Source organism: Telopea speciosissima, chromosome 4 (genome assembly GCF_018873765.1).
Source record: "Telopea speciosissima isolate NSW1024214 ecotype Mountain lineage chromosome 4, Tspe_v1, whole genome shotgun sequence".
Lineage (NCBI taxonomy): Eukaryota > Viridiplantae > Streptophyta > Magnoliopsida > Proteales > Proteaceae > Telopea > Telopea speciosissima.
Genome location: NC_057919.1, coordinates 10,505,272 through 10,525,458, shown reverse-complemented (window position 1 = coordinate 10,525,458; position 20,187 = coordinate 10,505,272). Strand labels below are relative to the sequence as shown.

The following is a 20,187-nucleotide window of genomic DNA, read 5'->3' as shown; positions in this document are numbered from 1 at the left end:
AGGGGGGATGGGGAACATAAGCATTGGGTTTATAATATTACAAAGATTTATGTAATCAAAAAGCTTTGATCTCCTCATGCCCTTTTCAATAAAATTCCTCTTTTAAAAAAAAATAAGTTGTTTTCTATTCAGGAGTGTGGCCTACACCAGCACTCCTATGTGTCTATCTTTCTCCTTTTCAAAACAAGGGGGCAAATGTATCTTTTCATATGAAGAGGAGAGAGATAGACTCATGGGAGTGCTGATGTATACCACACTCCCTCAGGTTTTCAAGAATATGGAGAAGACGTAGACTGGGTATTAGATGTACCATTCCGGGTCATTGGGGCCGTTTAACCCGCTCCATTGGCCATGGTGCCGTACCAACCCCATTGACCATTGCCGTCCCTGGTTCTAGTTGGCACTTGGTATAAACTACCATGACCAATGGGGGCTATATTTGGGATAGGCTGATGTTGTACGGCGTCATCCCATTCATTGGATTACAAGATGCCAATCCTAGAGTTTCTGTGGAGCATCGTTATTCATTAGAGTTGGAGCTTGGAATGCCAAGGACTAGATCTCGATCTCTCGGAACCGTCCTTGAATATAATAACTGGAAAGAAATTCTCTCAGACTCGTTGAGAGAGAGAGGCAGAGAGCTAACACCTACATAACAGAGAGAGGGAGAGATTGGTGAGAACATTTGCTTGTGTTGGCTTTGGACACAATGAGAAGGGCTCAGAATCTGGCCTCTTCAATACTGGGGAGAGCTCTGGTCCCAGTCCTTGAGGGATGCGCCGCTGCATCCTCACCTTCCTCCTCTGCCACTTCTATTAGTGTTCAGCGTAGGCTTCTCCAGGTGGCGTTATACAATACTAGTAGTAGCGGCTCGTCGGGTCGTTCGCGGTTGTTCTCTGCCTACGTTGGACGATCTACGAGAGTCTTATCTCTTGGGGTCGCCGGAGTCGTTTCCTTCTCCGTTGCCGCTTCTTCTATTGTTCCTGATGTATACGCCAAGGAGCCACTCGCTTCGGAGTACCTTCCCAAGGATGCCGTCCTTTACCAGTACGAAGCTTGCCCCTTCTGCAACAAGGTTAAAGGTGCTCATACCCACCCACCAATTACTTCTACTATTTCTATTACTTGAATCAGCGTTTATTTATTTATTTTTAAATTTGATTTTCAAGTTTTTAGTTCTTCTTGTATTGGATATCTCTGCATTTGCCGTGTTCAACGGAGGCATTTGGATGCCACAGTAGGGAGGAATGATTTGATTCAGATTGAAGGATCTAAAAGAGCCAGGGTTAGACTTAAAATGACCTTAGGAGAAGTGGTGATGAAAGACATGCATAGCTTAGCCCTTGTATCAAGTATGACCTCGAATAGAGCTGATTGGATGATGGCAAGGATCCATGTAGCCGACCCCATTTAGTTGGGATAAGGCTGAGTTTTTTTGTTGTTTTTGATGTAAGTATGGAGGAAAGGGATACAGCTATGTAGAGCTCAAGAGAAGAAAATAAAACTAAAAAAAAAATAATGCTAAATTGATCTTGTAAAAATCCTCGTTCGATGTTCATTGCCCGATAGAATGCCCTCCTGAATCAGGTATCTCATTAGCAGTACTTTGGGCCATGGATGAGCAATTAATTGTATACTTCTGCCATCAAGGTCTAAGTTTGCATAATTGAACAGCATCGCCTCTCCTGCAGGATCTAAACAGCTGTAAGTAATGCCTCAATGCCTATCCTGGGACAATTCCTTGCGGCTGGAGGTGCTGGATTAAATGGTGTCTTGAACAGGGGATTCCAGTAAGGACTGATGCTTATTGGTATGAAAACAGTAGGCATGCTAGTTAAATACGCTAGTAGTGGAAACCCCATTAGCAAATTGAATTGTAGCTAGTTCCTTGACTTCTTGAATGGATTGGTTTGAGTTGTGTCTGAAAGAACTCTACTGTTCATCTATTCCCATCTACTTTACTGATCAGCCATTTGTAACACACCTGGAGCTTCCTGCTTTCTTGTTGCTTTGTAACCATGGGACAGAAATGTGCTTGTTTAATATATGTAAAAGGAAGAGTCATCTGGGTGATTTCTTTTTCTTAATTAGTTTGACCAGTTGACGACGAATATATGATAGAGGAAGTGAAGTTTAAATAGAATGCAATTGTTGTCGCTGTCATAATTAAAGAAGGTGATATAGAGGATGATGTTTCACAGAGAATTAAAATAGGATGGATGAAGTGGAGAGGTGCGTCCAGAGTGTTGTGTGATGGACGTATTCATTTTAAACTTTTAAAAGAAAATTTTGTAGGACATGCATACGACCGGCTATGATGTATGAAGCATTATATAGATATACTCAGTGTAGCTGAGATGAGGATGTTGAGATGGTTGAGTGGCAAAACTAGGAAGGGTAAAGTAAGGAATGATCAAATTAGAGCTGATTTGTGAGTAGCTCCGATACATGATAAGCTAGGAGAAAGTTGTTTGAGGTGGCATGGCCATGTTCAATGGAGGCCTTTAGATACTCTAGTACGGAGGAGTGATTTTTTTTTTGATTAAAGTGTAATCACACAAACCACACACCAATCCCAAAAGGTTAACCCACTTTTAGTACGGAGGAGTGATTTGATTCAGATTGAAGGAGCTAAAAGATCTAGGGGCAGATCTACAATGACTTTGGTAGAAGTGGTGAGAAAAGATGTGCATAGTTTAGGCCTTGTATCAAGTATGACCTCAAATAGAGCTAAGTGGAGGGCAAGGATCCATGTAGCCGACCCCATTTAGTTGGGATAAGGCTGTGTTGTAGTTGTATCAGTATGAGTGTTGTTGTTAGCACCATTACTAGGTGATACGATCAAGGTCCAAAAATACAGTTTGGTTTGTGCAAGTCGGGCATAGACTGGAGAAGAACTTGGGCATTAATAACTCAGGAATGGTGTAGAAATTTGAAGAAACTGGAGACAATTTTTTGAATAGTTGGTCTTATCTGTAAGTTTTGTAAATTTCTCATCATGGGCATGTGAAGTAAACTGGACCCGCTCTTTTCGCTTTAATAAAGATCGCTTGAATTATCAATAAGGAAACAGTAACCAAAAAGTAGTAAAAATGAACTCTTAATCTTTGAAAAATGTGATAAACTGTTTAACCCTTTTGTGTGTGTGGAATGGAATCTTTTTTCTCCATTGGGTTTTATTTCTCTCTCTCTCTCTCTCTTTTTGTTCCAGCGTTCCTAGACTATTATGATATACCATACAATGTCGTGGAGGTGAACCCCATCAGTAAAAGGGAAATCAAGTGGTCTGATTATAAGAAGGTTCCTATATTGACTGTGGATGGTGAACAGCTGGTCGATTCATCAGGTCAGTTTTCCCCCTCCTGTTTGTCCAAGAAATCTATTAGGTTGTCAGTGAAATGTATATGCCAATTCTTGAGTCTTTAAAATTTGTTGTATTATTTTTTTGAGGCTTGCATGTGGTGATTTTGTAGATATAATTGACAAGTTAAGTCGCAAGATTCATCCTGAGAAATCAGTTGATTCTCTTCCGGATGACGATGAAGAGAAGAAGTGGCGTAGGTATGCTTTCTCTTTTCTTTTCAGGCTAACAGTTCTGACAGCTTGTGTCTTCAAAACTTTAGTACCTATAAAGACGCTTTTTGTATAATTGAATTTTCTGAATGTAGTCCACCCTGATGTTCCTTGCATGTTTTTGGCTGCTTTATTTAGAGTAATAGCATCAAAATTTTGTTCCTGAATACATCTAAGATTTTGAACAACCACTTATAATTTGAAATAATCAATAAGCTGTAGTGTTTTTTTTTTCACCTTGTAGGTGGGTTGATAGTGAGTTGGTGCATGTCCTATCCCCAAACATTTACCGAACTGCTTCAGAGGCTCTTGAGTCCTTTGACTATATCACAAGCAATGGTAAGATATGTTCTCTTTCAAAACAGTCCACCGAAAAAGATTTTTTCTTCTGAGCTAGCCTAGAACTTTCTCATTTCTTTCGATTAAGTTTGTTATACTTTCTATAAAACAGGGGCATGATATAAGTTCTAGGAAAATTTTGTTCGATTATCCCATTCATTCCAAGTTCAGAAAGCTGCAACAACATAGTCAAAATGTGGCTTCCGTGAATTGTATTCAAAATACTAATAAATTCTTTACATGTTAATAATATGCAACTGTATTTTTAATGATCAGAAAAAGACCATGAAAGGTATGTATTGTATAAGGTAGCAACTATATAAAAAAATCAGTTATATATCAAAAGATTTTATCACTGTAGGTCTTATATATGGGTTTGCTAATATATGACATGTTGAATCTGAATTTAGATTTCACGTTACATGCGTATGTGGACGCTATAGCAATGTTTTGTTGGGAATCTGCCAAAGGTCCGAGTATTATGGTGTTGGGTTGTGAAAAAAGGTACTTCCAGTGTTCGGTTGCTGTTTGAAAAGAATATTAGATTTTGGGAAGCATTTGATGTTGTAATTCCCACCTAATGGTTAATTGCCATAGCTTTATAACATCTAAGCAGACGAGGCTTTGATGCAATTTGGGATTCAAAATTCCTGGTTTTGGATCGCTTATGGGCCCACCCAAGTGTTAAACAACTCAAACAATGAGGCTGACGGCAGTTCTGTAATTAACCAGAGTTTTTAAGGTCTACTTGGGAAGATAAAGAGGGAAGAGATAAGTTAGGAATTAGCAATTAGAGAATAAGGATAGACTGGGCATTGACCAAAAAATAAGAATATAACAGAATTAAGGTAAAAAGTAAGGGTATTTAGGAAAAGGAGGGGATATGGTAACATTTAAAATACAGTCACCATGGATTGTCTTCAACCTCACGACAGAGAGAAGATAACCAGCGGAGGTTACTGGTTTGCAAGAGAGAAAATCTACTCAAGGGTGATCTGATTGACATGAGATTGCAGTAGTAGGTTGCTGATCCCCAACCCTCTTAACCTCAACTAGCAACCAAAGGAGTCAGCAAGTTGAAGATCAAAGGAATTGGTTGAACCAAATCTGGTGGTACAACAGAGCCTTGGTTAGATTTCAGCAGAGGTTCTACCAACAGGGTTGATTCGAGCGACTCAAAATCCCAGACTTGAGTTGCCTAAGGTAGGGGGACTCACGCCTTAAGTATGAGGGAGAAAGGAATGAAGGTGGGGGAGATCGATCCCAAAAGGTGGGAGTGTTAGTACCACTGAAACAGGGAGTTATATGTATGGGATTAAAGAGTTCAAGAGAAGAATAGAAAGAAGAAAACTGGAGTTCAATATAAAGAAGAAGAAATAAAAGATAGAAACAGGGATGGTGGTGCAATCACAGGTTCGAAAACCCTAGATTTAGGTCGCTATGGGCCCACCAAGTGATAGACAACTCAAATAATAGGGTTGATGGCAGAAAGGACGTACCCAGTGCACGGGGCTCCCGCCACTGCAGGGTCTAGGGAGGGTCATAATGTACACAGCCTTACCCCCGGTTTGCGGAGAGGCTGTTTCCTGACTCGAATCCACAACCACTATGTCGCAATGGAGCAACCTTACCGTTGTGTCGCGGTCCGCCCTCTGGGTTGATGGCAACTTCTGTAAATATCTCTAAGTTTATAAGGGGAGAGGCAAATTTGTAATTAACAGAAATTGAAAGGGCTACTAAGGGAAATGAAAAGGGAAGGGATACCAAAGGAATTGGTATTATTTCTCAAGGACAGACTAGGAAATCACACAAAGTAAAGAGGAGGGGTATTTTGAGGAAAGGGAGAGATATGGTGGCATATAAAGTAAGATCTCCGTATCCTCTTCTTCCTTACACTAAAAACAGTAAAGACGGAAAAAAGGACATGTTTGTTTTCGAATGGGAGATCTCCCACCTATGATATCTGATTGAAACGAGATTTCAGGGTAGGTTCCCATCCTTCAATCCTCTGAACCCATGTAGCAATCATTCAAACAGCAACCCAATGATCAATGAACTTTTCTGAAGTAAACTGAGTAGTTTGAAACTCTATATTCCAGCAATATTCCTTGATGGGGTTTTGCAAATGGAACCGCCCAATGGTTTACGAACAATCCAATATGTTTCACAACAAAAGGGGTTGAATTGATGGGAGTCAACTCAAATCAAGTGGGCTGAGATTATCGCCCAGAACAGAAAAACGAGAGAAGAAAAGAAGATGAAGACACAAGAAGGAAGAGGAAGAAGAATAGAGTAATGAACAGAAGAAGAGAAGGAAGGGAAACCAGAGGAAAGAGCTAGGAGACTTGCCGGAAAAAGAAGAAGGAAGATGGAAGGAAGAAGATAAAAGATGAACACGATGGCCAGCAGGCCCACACCACTCCACGACAACTCAAACCAATTCTTTAATTCAATCAATTCTAATTTGTTGGATTATAAGCATATAAATAAGAAAAAGACTTCAATAAAAAAACAACTCTTATTAAGATTCTTAACTAAATACAACTCGAAAAGTTGCTAAACTCTTCCTATGTATCCTTCTAGATTACATAATATTTTCCCAAATAAAGCTACCTAAATATTCTACTGAACCAAATGGGTTCGTAACAGTCCAAGACAGTGCTACTGCATCAGATGGGATGTACTTGAGATTGAAGGAAACCTGGAGGAAGAATAGGAGAAGGAAGAGGAAGAGGATGAAGAGCTGAATAAGGGAAGGGATAGATCTCATCAAAGAGAAGAATCTCTAATGTAGTGGAAGAAAGAGAGGGTAAAGGAGGTAGGAGAATACATGAATGCACAGCTCACCACCGTGAGGCGTGAACAGGTCAACTCAAACTCATTCAATATTCCATTCTACTAATCTCCATCGATTACATGCATATAAATAAGAAAAGAAAAAACTCCAATAAGGAAACAACTCTACTAAGATTTCTAACAAAAAAAACTCCAAAAACTTGCGAACTTCATACGTATCCTGTCCAAAATAAAAGACTACACTGTATTCTCCCAAATAAAACATATCTCCCTAAATGTCCTATTGAACCAACAACTTGGTTTGGAATCGATTCCTTGTGGTCCAAGAATCCCAACGGGTCAAACCGGTCCAGCCAAGTATCTGCATCAGGCTTTTGTGGAAAACCTTGTGGAGATGGTGAGTAATAATTGGGCATGGTCCCTTGTTTCAAGGGGATCCTTAGATGACGAGAGAGTGGAGCAGGTGGAACGACTATTGATTGGATGATTTGAGATTAAAGGGATGCAAGGTAGTTGATAGAAGTGTGTGATCCAGTAATGATAAGGGAGATACACTGTTATATTTTTAAGCATTTTAAGGTTATTCAACCCTGGGCGAGTCTTGGCGCAATGGTTAAGTTGCGCTATTGCAACCTGTTGGTTGTGGGTTCAAAACTTGGAAACAGCTTCTCCTGCGAAGCAGGGGGTAAGGGCATGGTTTAAAGTATCGACCGATACGATATGATACGCACCGATACGTCTCCTTTTTTTAAAAATGAACTGTCTTGAATTCGATACCGATACATCTCCTTTTTAAAAAAATGAACTGTCTCGAATTGTATCGACCGATACGGGCCGATACGATACGATACCATCGATACGTCCAGTAAAGGGTTCTGTGGGTGGTTTAATACGTATCAATACGTATCGGTTGATACGGCTCGATACATACCGATACATTACCGATACGTACCGATACACACCAATACCATCGATACATTCCATAAAAAAGTCATTTTCACTCACAGACTCGATACAACTCTTAATCTTACGAAAAAATAAAGGAAAACTCTCAACCAAGAGTCTAAAATCTTGCATTTAATCTTGGTTTTTCACACTTTTAAACTAAAAAAATGAACAAAGAGTGCTACAACATCATCCAATACTCTTCATGGCTATAGACGATTACAACATGTAAGGAACCTCATCTTTTATAACAATTTCAATTTAATGCACTTGTTTGGTTATACATTATTCACCATTTTAGGTTTTATGCATGACACTTATTATATATTGTTTGTTTATATTGTTTTTGGTTCCAAAAGTGTATTTCCATGTGTATTTTGATCATTTTTATGCGTATCTGTATTGTTCGATACGTATCTCCGAAACAATACGATACGATACGATATGTCTCTTAAAATCACCCGACCGATACGATACCCGATACCGATACTTTAAACCTTGGGTAAGGGTGTAAGGCTGCGTACATTTGCCCTCCCAGACCCTGCAGTAACAGGATCATCATGCACTGGGATGCTCTTTTTTATGGTTATTCAACCCAGGGTGTATTTTACCTAGGAAGGTAGATCTGAAATTTCGTTGTGCTCCTTATCATAGTAAATTTCCTTTGGAGATGTTGCTGACTATGGAATTTGGATAATACACCTATATCACAAGATGCATCAATCAGAATCTCTCAATCCCCTACTGACGCTCCAAATTTTGATGGTTCAATCGATCATTTGCTTTTATATTGTGCCTTTGCTGAGGCTGTGGCGCAGGCCATGCTGTCACCCTTCAAAATTGAGTGGATAAGTCCTGTGGAGACGGAGCCACTAATAATGCAGTGCTAATCCAAAACCAGTGAGATCTAGTGCGAGATCAGTTTGCGAAAGGATTGCAGTTAAAGGAACACAGTCAGATTCAAGAGAAAATTGAATTTGTCAATTAGGGTCAGTCTGATTAAGCACAAGCCTTAGTCGAAGGATCTGATCGTAGAGAAGATTAATCCTGTAAAGTTTGGTTTGATTCTGATGAAAAGATCCATAAATATTGAGTTAGCCTACTGGGAGTAGGATTGTTCAAGTTATACAGAATCGCAGGGCAGATTAGGGTTCTACTTAGAATTCAGTTAAGAGCTTTAAAGTTGAAGAAACCAGTAACGGAAAGCAGAAACAGAATAATAAACCAGATTCAGAAAACTGAAGTTTTTAGAAAGCAGACCTGAAATAGATTGCTGACTCTATGGCAGAAACTTTATGATTCAGAACATGATTAACAGAAACTATTCAGTAATAGAACCAGAACAGTATTATGAAATAAAGATTTAAGAAATCATATCAAAAGACAGGATTTTGGAAGAGTTTGTGGTGCAGGACAGGTTTGCGAAATCTAATACAAGTCCAAGGATTGAGAAAATTTGGGTTTGGGAAGGTTCACTAACACAAAATTCACAGCATACATGCAGAAAATCAGGTCTTACAGTAGCCATAAAGATAAAAACTTCCAATTATAATAGCAGAAAATTCATTCTAAGGGTTCATGGAAATTTAATAAAGGATACATGATAGGTCAGTACCTTCCTTTGCTGTCCTGCGAGTTGGAGTGCTGTGATCAAGTGCTAAGTCGCTGCCGAACTTCACAGAATGTGTCCTCAGTGCCTCCTTGCTGTTAATTGATGAATCCTAATAGTGTTTGGGGCTGTAATGTAAGCCAAAAGTGGGAAAGACTGGGACTGGTATGAAAGTTGATGTAAATCAAGTTTAGGTTGGTGGGGAAAGTTGAATTTTTTAAAGTTTTTAAGTCAAAAGATGGTGAAACAGGTGTTGGAATCACATGAAACCACAAACCAGTCCTATTCTAGCTCAACGAGAAAAGGAACGGGGGACAGGGAGATACTGCCTATGAGCGAAGAATTGGGGAAGAGAAAGGGGGGGGGGGGGGTTGGCTTCACATAAACTTGGATTCACTCTAAGGTTTGCTTGGAATCACTCATGCTGCAGAGCATGGGAGAAAATTTCACAAGTTCCAGCATCTTGTCACGGACTTCGTGCTTGGGCTGCCTCCTACCAGAGAACGATATGATTCCATCATGGTTGTAGTAGATCGTTTCTCTAAGATGGTTCATTTTCTGCCATTTCGCAAGACCTTCGATGCATCTCATATTTCAAAATTATTCTTCAAGGAAGTTGTGCAACTGTATGGGTTGCCAAATACCATCTTCTTTGATCATGACGTCAAGTTCATGAGTTACTTCTAGAAGACATTGTGGCTGAAAACTAGCACAAAGTTGCAGTTTTCAACTGCATTCCATCCATAAACCGATGGACAGACAGAAGTAGTGAACAAAATTTTGGGGAATTTGTTGAGGTGCTTAGTCAAAGATTATGAAAAGACATGACCATCGATCCTTGACATAACATTGCCAAGTTTGCTTACAACAGTTCAGTGAACCGGACAGCAGAGCGTACTCCTTTTGAGATATTATGATGAAGATAGGTGTTGGATAAATTAGAAATTATTTATTTATTTCGACTCAATGCTACTTTTACCTATGGCTTAAATAAAGAAAATAAAATAAATAATTTCTAATTTATCCAACGCCTATTTGCATCAAAGAGCCCTGACATCATGTAACGGAGAAGAAGGTAATAACCAGTCAGCACAAGAGCTTGAAGGAGAGACGAAGAAAAGAAGAAGACGACGTTGGAGGAAGGAGAAGCTGAACCACAATAGATGCAATGTGTCTATTGTGTTCCTCTCAATCTGTATTTATAACCTTGCTGAAAATACAAATCAGAGTCTAAGTAGAAATCCTACTTTGAGTACAAGTCTAAGTCTTGTTACCAATCATAGAAACAACCGACAACATTAAAGGAAACAAGATATACCATGTTAGGGACACTCCCCCTATTGTGGTTAGCTACCCATACAAAGTGGTACCCCCACGGTACAATCTTTAACAGTGTCAATTGTTGATAGTCGAAGAACTTAAAATAAAAGAGCCATCAGTCACATGTTCTTTACACTTCGAGCTGTCAGCCTGAAGGGTTAGGCTTACTGACAGGTGTGCTTGTTCTGTTTCCAATACAGCAAAGATAAGTGAGAAACAGATTATTGACCTCCCTAGCACATGGTATGGAATTAACAAAGAGCAATATTATTCCGTTCATTATTAAAACTTCCCTTTTTTTTTCTCTCGTTCTTGTTTCTCTTTGATTTCTCTCTGCTTTCTCTCAACGAAATAAACTTCAAGCCCCGGAGTTTACAATACGAAATATGAAAAAGAGGGTGGAAAAAGTACTCTCTTGTTAGTAAAGATTTCATAACTTCAAAAGGGAAAGCCATGTGAATTCATTATAAGCCAATTAAAGCCCAGTGGGACATTTGTGTTTTTCCTCCTTCTGTCTCTATTAGGTTTTGGAATGAGTAAAAGGATGGATTGCCTGATCATGAGGTAGCCAGTCTGACCACCCAATCCAATGCCTATTTATATGATTTATTGTGACAATAAATGTACCTCTGGTGGTCTAGGAACCTGCACTATATTTATGGGATTCTACCTTTAAGCTGTTCTACAAGTCCTATTATACTGGAATAGACTTGATCCGACTATCACTGCAATACACTTTTTCCCCTTGTGTTTTAACTCATTAAGGGGTACTTCTGTTATTGTAGTTTCTTCTTCCCCCAACAATCTGTCTTGCAGCAAAAATCTTTCCCACACTCCCACAGAAACAGGGAACAGCACAATGCTGCAATCGGCTCCAGCATACCAGGAATCTCATTTCTCTCTTGTCCCTCTTATGCTTCTCAGAATAGTGAAGCTCCAAGTCGCACGGTTGTACCATTAGTGGTGTCCCTCAAACATCTTCTTGGAATCTGGGTGCTCACTCACTTCCAAGTTGCAGAGAGTCTCTGCGCTGCAGCAGCATCACCTCTATATCTTCAATCACTAACAGTCCATCACTTGCAATGGGTGGGGATGTCCTGTCTTGAATCTTATAATCTCATTCTTTGTTGTTGAATTGGAACTCAACAAGGATCCTTTAGCAAATTATAATTTTTTACCAGAGCACAATAGTTGCAGAGCTTTGAACTTTTATTTCAGTGGATCACGTGCTGGGTTCAACTAACTTTTCATTGCCAATATGTGTATTCTACAACAGCTTGTCAAATCCCTTGAGAAATTAGGGAAGACAGAGAGATGTCCATGGATATATATGAAATTGATTTGCTACTATGTATATATAGGAAACAGGAACCGCTCTGCAACTTCATTTCAGCTCTGCCGAACCCCTTTCATGGTCTCCGATTCAAGATGTAGCACTTCCGCCTTTGTGGCGTGAATCCTCTCCGCCCAGTGGCGTGTTTTTTTTTCTCTTTTTCCTCTTTCCCTTTCTTTCTTTCTCCTTCCACTTGACTCATCTCAGATCTTCATCCAGTCCTTTCTTGCCCTTTGATCTCCCCATTATGGCCACCGTCTTCTTGATCTGTGGCTTTGGCTTCGATACCGGCTGGCTTCTCCAGAAGATCTACATCAACTTCGTCGTCCTTGCCGCCAATCTCCTTAGACACGGCCGCTTCACGAATCTCCTGTTCATGGAAATGGCAAGAGCCATTGTCGATAAGACCTGTGGTTGCGTTCAGCCCCATCATACCACAATCGAAGGTCGTTGCAGCAGCAGTTTAACTGTCGTTGCCCGGAGTTCTGCTCCGCAGCTCCATCACCACTGGCAGAGGTTTGATGTCTTGGTGAAAGCATCGTCAGCACCATCGAAGTTCCATCGATGGAGGACTTCACCCCTTGCGCGAATCAGTCGAAGGCCGGCGTCCTTCTCTGCATCTCCGATATGGGAGATCTATGTCACTAGATCTAAGCTTTCCTCACCGCCTTGCGACATTGCTTCACAGATCTGCTTGGGATGCTCGATGGAACTCATCATTTGTCCCTCCATTCATGTTAGTTCGGTCATGACATCCATAGTATTATGCCGAAAACTATCTTTCTTGAAGATCTGTGCTGCCATTGTCAATGTAGAAGTTGGAAGAGTTGTTGCCTTTGTCGGTGCCGGAGTTGGAAGTGTTGCCGAGAGAGACTCTTGGTCGAACCCACCTACAGTACGGGTTGTTAGTGCAGTACAGGTGGCAAATGGCCAAAGAGTTTTGTGGGGACCGGACTGGCTTTCGGCACGTGTCCACTCTGTGTTGCCTACTATGTTGAGGGTTTCTCATTTTGACTGTTTGAACAGCTGTATTTCTAGGAAAGTTACTGGTTTTAACCATTTCCTAGCTCGGAAGGTCCTGTCAATGACATGCAAGACAGCTAGACCATATTCCATTCCTCAGTTTCTAATACGGTGTATTGAAACCTTGTGTAGCCCATGTTCGTTATCTGAATGAAAATCTTTTTACCAAAAAAAAAGTATATATAGGCATTTGTGCCTTTACACGGTCCAGTGTAGAGAGCCTTCTCTCCATGGGACCCCTATTTCTGCTGCGTGGCAGGATGATTTGGCAATTTTGACAGCTGGATATACAGTGAATGGTTTGGGTAGCCTATGTATCAAATTTATTCAACCATACAACTCTTTGTATTGGCATGTGTTCCCATGCATGTATGCATGTGTACTGTACTCAGCCAGTACTGGGCACTCTCCCATTTCCTGGATTTTTTGATGCTTTATTACTCGGTTTGGGCTGAAACTTGATGTGTGTGAGTAGAGGTCCTAGGGGTCTACCTGTCGACATAATTTGGGCCGCATCTGATTATGCCACGTGGCAAAACAAGTGACCAAGAAAAAATGTCTGCCCCCATGTCCGTGAAGGATACATATATGCACATGAAAACATGTTTTGCTCTAGCTTGCAATTACTTTCTTGGAAATATGCTTCTATTTGCAATTACATTCTTTTCTGTCTCATCCGTCTATACATTTTTTTCCTAATATTTTGGTGTAATGAAAATTTAATTCTCATCCATCTATAAACTATTATTATCGTCACATTTAAAAGAAATGGGTTATAGCACATTGGTAAATGATTTATTCCTTGCATTACAACCCTGACATGCATTGAAGTTGGATCCACACTCCAGTCCTCAATAACCCCTCCCAGCCTGAAAAAAAAGCCCAATAAATTAAGAAAAAAAGCTTAATATCAAATTTAGCTAATCTTGTATATTCTCATTTCTGTTCCATAACTGCAGGCAATTTCAGCTTTACCGAGAAAATAACAGCGAAATATGCGGGAGCTGCAGCTATGTATTTTGTGTCTAAGAAGCTGAAGAAGAAATATAATATCACTGATGAACGTGCTGCACTGTACAATGCTGCAGAGACTTGGGTGGATGCTCTAAATGGCCGGGATTTTCTAGGTATGAACATCTCATCTTTTAGTTAAATGAGGGATGCTGACATCAATAGACCTGCCTCCTCGTTCTACTGCTGACTAGCTTTTGTTGTGCATTGCTTATGTTGATAGGGGGCTCAAAGCCTAATTTAGCTGATCTTGCCGTCTTTGGTGTTTTAAGACCCATCAGACATTTGAGATCTGGTAGAGACATGATAGAGAACACACGCATTGGTGATTGGTACACAAGAATGGAAAGAGCTGTTGGTGAGTCTACAAGGATCAAAGCCTAGGGTGAAGCTTTTCCTGGTTAGTCCATGGTGGTGCCCTATGCTTAAACCTTGAGGTAACAGTTTGCTCTTTGCATTGTACGGCAAGGACAAAAGCGGAAAAAATTTGGAGCATATATAGTTTCAGTTTTGATCGGAATTTCTCCTATTGTTTATATATGAAATTTTGCTATCACAAAATATTATTCACTATTTGTTGAATTGGAGGTCTGGATTCTAATAAAAAATGACTACGATACTGTTGTGGAGTTCCATTGTACCCAAGTTGCATGGTGGTTCCAAAAGACAAATGGGTTAGTTTGAGAAGAGGTTTAGTGTTGAAATCATAGGTTTCTGCTTAAATTTCTTGGACCTGAACTCAACTGGGTTAATCTGCTTGAGGCTTGCTTGGGTTGAGGACTTGGTAAGCCTGAACATGGGATATATGTATGCCCTGCTCAGGCTTTAAGGTTGTAGTTTGGTGATTCAGTTTGGATTGTTCTATCTGCCTGTTAGCTCTTGAAAGTAATCAAAACCTAGCTGACACATTTAGATGCCCATTAATGGACTCACTCGTCCATAGCCATTAATGTCTCTGTCACTGGACTGGAGGACTTTGGCTACCCACTAATGTGGTTTTGGGTCTGCTGACCTTTCTGGGTGGTTTGATAGTCCAGATTGATGGATTAATATTTGGTGGTTTGACTAGGGTATGGTGCAGCAGTAGTTAACTATTTATGCAAATATTTAGGCATCACATTGATTCATTCATGTTTGTCTTGTGGCAAATTATGATGGAAGGCAAAATTCGTTAACCCTTAAGATGAGAAATACCCATATATCTTTATTTTTCAAAATGCATGGTAAGTAGTTTATTTTTTTGAATCACGTTAATGGTTTGTATGGATGGGTATCTAGTTTTGCTGGCAGCTATTGCTAGAGCTATGGAGAGAGAGTATTTTGCAACTGTGAGGTCCGTTACTGTAACCGGAGAGAGAGATAGAGAGAAGAAGAATTGCACAGACAGCACGAGAAGAAGGAACCTCTGGTCCTACCTAAGCCCATTGTGAACTCTGCGAGCGTTGCAGGCGGCCTGGCCCACAAAGGCCTTGTCGTTGTCACAGCAGGCCTTACCCACAATTGCTGGGGGAACATGTGCCTTGGCCTGCAGCGTTTAAATTGCAGCCCAGTGAGGGGTGAAGATGCAAACAATCATGTTTTCCCTATCCCTACAATCTGACACCCTACAATTCTTTACAATCCCTCACATGGGAGTGAAATGACCACTTGCCCATTATCTTGAGAAATGTGTTTAGGCAGTGGGTAAGTGGTCATTTTAGCTCCCATGTGAGGGATTGTAGGGGAATTGAAGGGTGTCAGAATTGTAGGAGATAAAAATTCCATGTTTTCTTGCCAATTCCGTACTATGCAAAACCACAAAAAAGAATACCAAATTAGTCGGTTTCGGTCGGGCTCAATTAGTCCTGCACCTTTGAGGGCTAGGACTGAAATGAACTCATTATGTAAATTGGTTCTCAAAGCCTAGATTAAAGACTAATAAATACGTTTTTTTTTTGGTAATAAGAGAAGCTTTATTAACATTACTGTGTATTACACATGGGTGGAGAAGAACGCATCTCCATAATTCATGGATTGGAATTTTGTCAAACTGTTGTACACGTTACCAATAGTGCCTTCCTTGCCAGAGAGTCAACAAAGCTGCTTTGTTTGTTTGGAACATAAGGGAAAATACATGAAGTAAAACAGGATGATAGATAAATAGCATCATCTAAGATAGGTTTTATCTCCATCGGTGAGGATTCTCTTTGCTGTAAATAGGATATGATTCATCCTTATGATCTGATTCCACCAGCAAATTGGCATGTCCTTCCGAAACACCTTCCAGTAATGCCGAACGGATAGCCAAAGTTTCGTCCACCATAATAGTACTAAATGAAGTCAACATTGAGATAGCAAGTAGCGAATCCGCTTATGAGTTCCTGAAGACAAACCTACCCCCCCTTCCCTTTTGATCAACAGATTGTAAACGTATATATCACAATTAACGTTCACATATCCAGTAGGAGGTGCAATCCATAGAGAATGCCATGGAGGCCGAGGATCAGTCATAGAAACACTATCACCTTCAAAAAGGAACCTCGATATTCTGCATGGGCTTGAGGAATTTTTATCGTCTCAAGTCCGGTGCACTAACCAGTGCTTCTACGTGGTGCATCTGACCGTGCACCTATAAATTGCTTTTGATTTTTATCCTTCCAAGTGTATAGATGCACCGTCCAATGCACCAGGCAGTGCACCGGATTTGAGAGGATAAAGATCTGGGCTTGAGTATCCGAACATATCACTTCTCGAGGACGCCAGATTCGTTAACCAAAAACATAATCACACCTCGCAATCCAGATATTCCAAAGAAAAGGAAGATATTTATGAACTAATTAATAATAAGTCGATTAATTATTGGTCTCAAATGGGTTTTGGCTAAGCATCTTAATTAGTCTTTAATCGATCAGTATTTGGCTGGCCAAAGATATTAGGATAGGTTAATTGATGCTTGCTTAATTGACGGTCCTTACTATGTCCTTTTTCGGATGGATCAGAATATCTATCAGGGAATTAGGTAGGATTGATACCAGCAAATTAATAATAAAAAAAAAAACAAGGGAAAAAGGAGGGGTGGGTTCACGGGGCGGGTTTTTTTTTTTTTGGCACTTTCTGTCAGTCCTCCAAAATTTTGGACACCAATAATGGCGAGCGGGCCAGCAGAGCCTTTTCCGTTTGTCTGGTGTTGTTTTTTGGAATTGCCATGGCTCATGCCTCATGTGGTGCGTTTTGTTCTTGACTTCTCAGAGTCCCACTACACATGGGCTTGAGCCTAAAAGCCCATAGAGAGCCCATTCTTTGATGGTAGTCCTCATGATCTGAGCCACGTGGAATGCTCTAACATTTCTGATCGAACCATCATGGCATCAATGTTTGGTGACAGAGATAAAACTTATCGATAGGAGTTATGCAAAGAGGTTGTACTGTTCTCCCTACACAGCTTGTCTATCCTATCATTACTTTCCCCCTGGAAACAATCTCGAATTGTGGATTTGGGCAGGGATCGACATTGTGGGCCCTAGGGTTACTACGTCACTTCACTCCATTGTTACTTTGGCAGGGTACACGTACACTAGATTGAGACAGCCAAAAACCCAAAAAAAAACAAAGGTAAACTTGGGTGGTGACCGGTGGATAAGGGCTGGGGTCCACATTGTCTTGATTGTGGGCCCTGGGGCTGTTACATCAATTTGGTGGAAAATTATCACCTCCAGTTTGCTGACCGGCCCAGTTCTCCAGTTCCTCTAATAGGGAGATGGTGACCCCACCGCGGTGTTTGGGCATGGGTAGAGGTTTTCACTTTATTAGTTACCCTTCAGAACTGGGTGATAAAGATCTAGGTGGAAATTATCACCTCGGGTATAATAGGAGATGGTGGACCTCACCGGTTTGGGCAGATTTTCACCTTTATTAGACTGACCTGACCTGTGTGTTGGGCCCACAATCAAATCAATTACCTTTGATCCCCAAGCCCTATAAATCACAGAGGAGCTAACTTACCTGTCGCAGGACATGGCCTTCTTCTTCGTGTTCTCCATCAATGTCATTTATTCCATATGCGTTAGAAACCATTACAATGGAATTATTGCTCTAGTAATGGGTACAAACGTCATATGTCGACTACTCAACTGCAAATATGTGGTTCGTCCTTGAAGTTTTTATCCCCCGGCTTGTTGTTCCTCTGGAAGGTTGGTTTCTCTTAGAACCAATCAGGCCAGTTTTGAGCTTGGACCCACCCGTGACAAGTCCAATCTCGGTCCAGGACTAAAATGGGCTCCATGTAGTATATCAGATGGGACCGTAATTTTGTGAACATGTCGACCCCAATGTTTTTCATTCGCATATTAAAGTCTATTCCAACCAAAATTGATCAAATACTAAAATCAAGACTAAAAAAGTAACAACTACAAAGAGAATCCATGCATAAAAATGATGGTTGGCAAACACAACGTCAATAACATAAGTATTTGAATAATTATAAATTTAAAATTTGACACATGATCAATCTAGATTATTCCTTAAATTTCAATATGAATTACAACATCACCTTTCTACGTGGTATTAAAAAATGGCTTACAAAGAAAAGCTAAGCTCTCAAAATAGGCTCATGTAGAAATATTTTTACCTTTTCTTGGGAATCAATCTGCGCAGTGAGAAATGTATTATTACAATGATCTCATATCCACATATCAAGATTTCAACCTCAAATTCAGTCATTTACCCTTATTATAGCCTTAAATTATTAATATTTTTTCTTCTCATTTGCCCAACTCTGACTGATCCAAAACTTGACACATGTACTAAGAACTATGGAACGCACTTTTCCATAAAGTTTTTGGCCCGATATGAATTATCATGTGAAAGAAAACATAGATGACTACAATAATCAAATTTCACAATGATGTGACAAGCTAAACTCACTCTCAGCCCGATATGATTTATCATGCAATAGAAATGATAGATGGCTACAATAATCAAAATTTCACCATGGTCTATATATTGCTACACAATCTAAAGCCCTGAGAGGCTAATATTTATCCAGGTAATTCAAGTAAAAATGGAACAAGAGCAACTTTAGTGTCAAAAGAACCCTAACTATGAATTTAGGAGAAAGTTTTCCTACATCATGGGTAAAAAATGTCTTGTCTAGCTTTATAATACAAAGTCGATAATTCCCCTATATTGTTCTAAATACCCAATCCACATTGTTTGAACTCCTCGATTAAGGAATTCTCCCTTGAACGTGGGTGAAAGAAATTTTTCTCCAAGAATTTATTTAGACCAAACATCAACTTGAACAGATAATGCCATGTATGTTTCTTGTATCAAATTGAATGGTCAAAAAGAATTTTCATGGAATCTTTGAGTCTACGTAAAAAATGATTCATGTATTAAGTGGTGAGTTTTGAGCATAGTTAGTTAAAGCAGGAACGACAAAATAACTTTGTTCAGGATGGTGAGTTTAAAATGGTTTAAAAATTAAATGGAACGGTAAAAAAAAAAAAAGGTAAAATATTTCAAGAATGGAAAAAAGTGAAAATGGATGGTAAGCATTTTTAAACATTTAGATTTTTTCAAGTATAGTACTAAAAAAAGGGCATTATAGACATAAGTTGAGAAATTATTACCTAACTAATGCTTAACATTCAATTATTCAAAAATTTACGAGAAAAGTTTTTATACACGGTCGTGTAAACTGTGAATGTGAGAGGGTGGGAGTTTCAAGGCATTAATTAATGGGTGGGGATTTATGACTTTTCCAACTCTTTGTGAGAGACCCTCTCACATACACAGCTATGAACCGTGTATGAAAATTTTCCCCAAAACTTTATATTATAAGGCCTATAAATTGCAATCCTTTATTATTTTTAGGACGGATTTCTCTTCCCCACAACAAGAGAATCCCTATCTTCATCAAATGTGACTCTAGGAGTAGAGAAAAACTTCGTACAATAAGAAAGAAAAAGATGCTTTTTTATTCTCTTTCTCTGTGGGTGAAGGAAAACTTTGAAAGCTTCACTGCATGTATGTGCATATATACACTCAACGGAGGATGCATGTCCTTTTATTTTGTGCTCCAAAAAATATCCCTTTTGTGCCCTAAATGATAAGGGATGGGACATATGTCCGTCGCTATGACTCAAAAGCTTTCCCCTAAGATTATGAAGGCATTTTTGCGTCTTGTTTGTATTCATGTTCGATACTAATTAAAATGAAAATAAAGGTAACCATCAAAGGTACCGACAAACCGTTATAT

General features: G+C 39.7%; 1 protein-coding gene across 2 annotated transcripts; it reads left to right on the top strand.

Moving 5' to 3' along the window:
* The first annotated feature begins 688 nt into the window (after positions 1–688).
* Positions 689–14,576, top strand: LOC122660198 (prostaglandin E synthase 2-like). Of its 2 annotated transcripts, XM_043855406.1 has the most exons (6): positions 689–1,082; positions 3,212–3,346; positions 3,474–3,561; positions 3,818–3,912; positions 13,898–14,065; positions 14,173–14,576. In XM_043855406.1, the coding sequence occupies exons 1-6, from the start codon at positions 710–712 to the stop codon at positions 14,331–14,333; spliced, it is 1,020 nt and encodes a 339-aa protein (XP_043711341.1). In that variant the 5' UTR covers positions 689–709; the 3' UTR covers positions 14,334–14,576. The 2 variants fall into 2 exon arrangements, with proteins under 2 accessions (XP_043711341.1, XP_043711342.1); XM_043855407.1 differs by lacking the exons at positions 3,212–3,346; positions 3,474–3,561 and having other exon boundaries at positions 3,796–3,912.
* Positions 14,577–20,187: the final 5,611 nt, after the last annotated feature.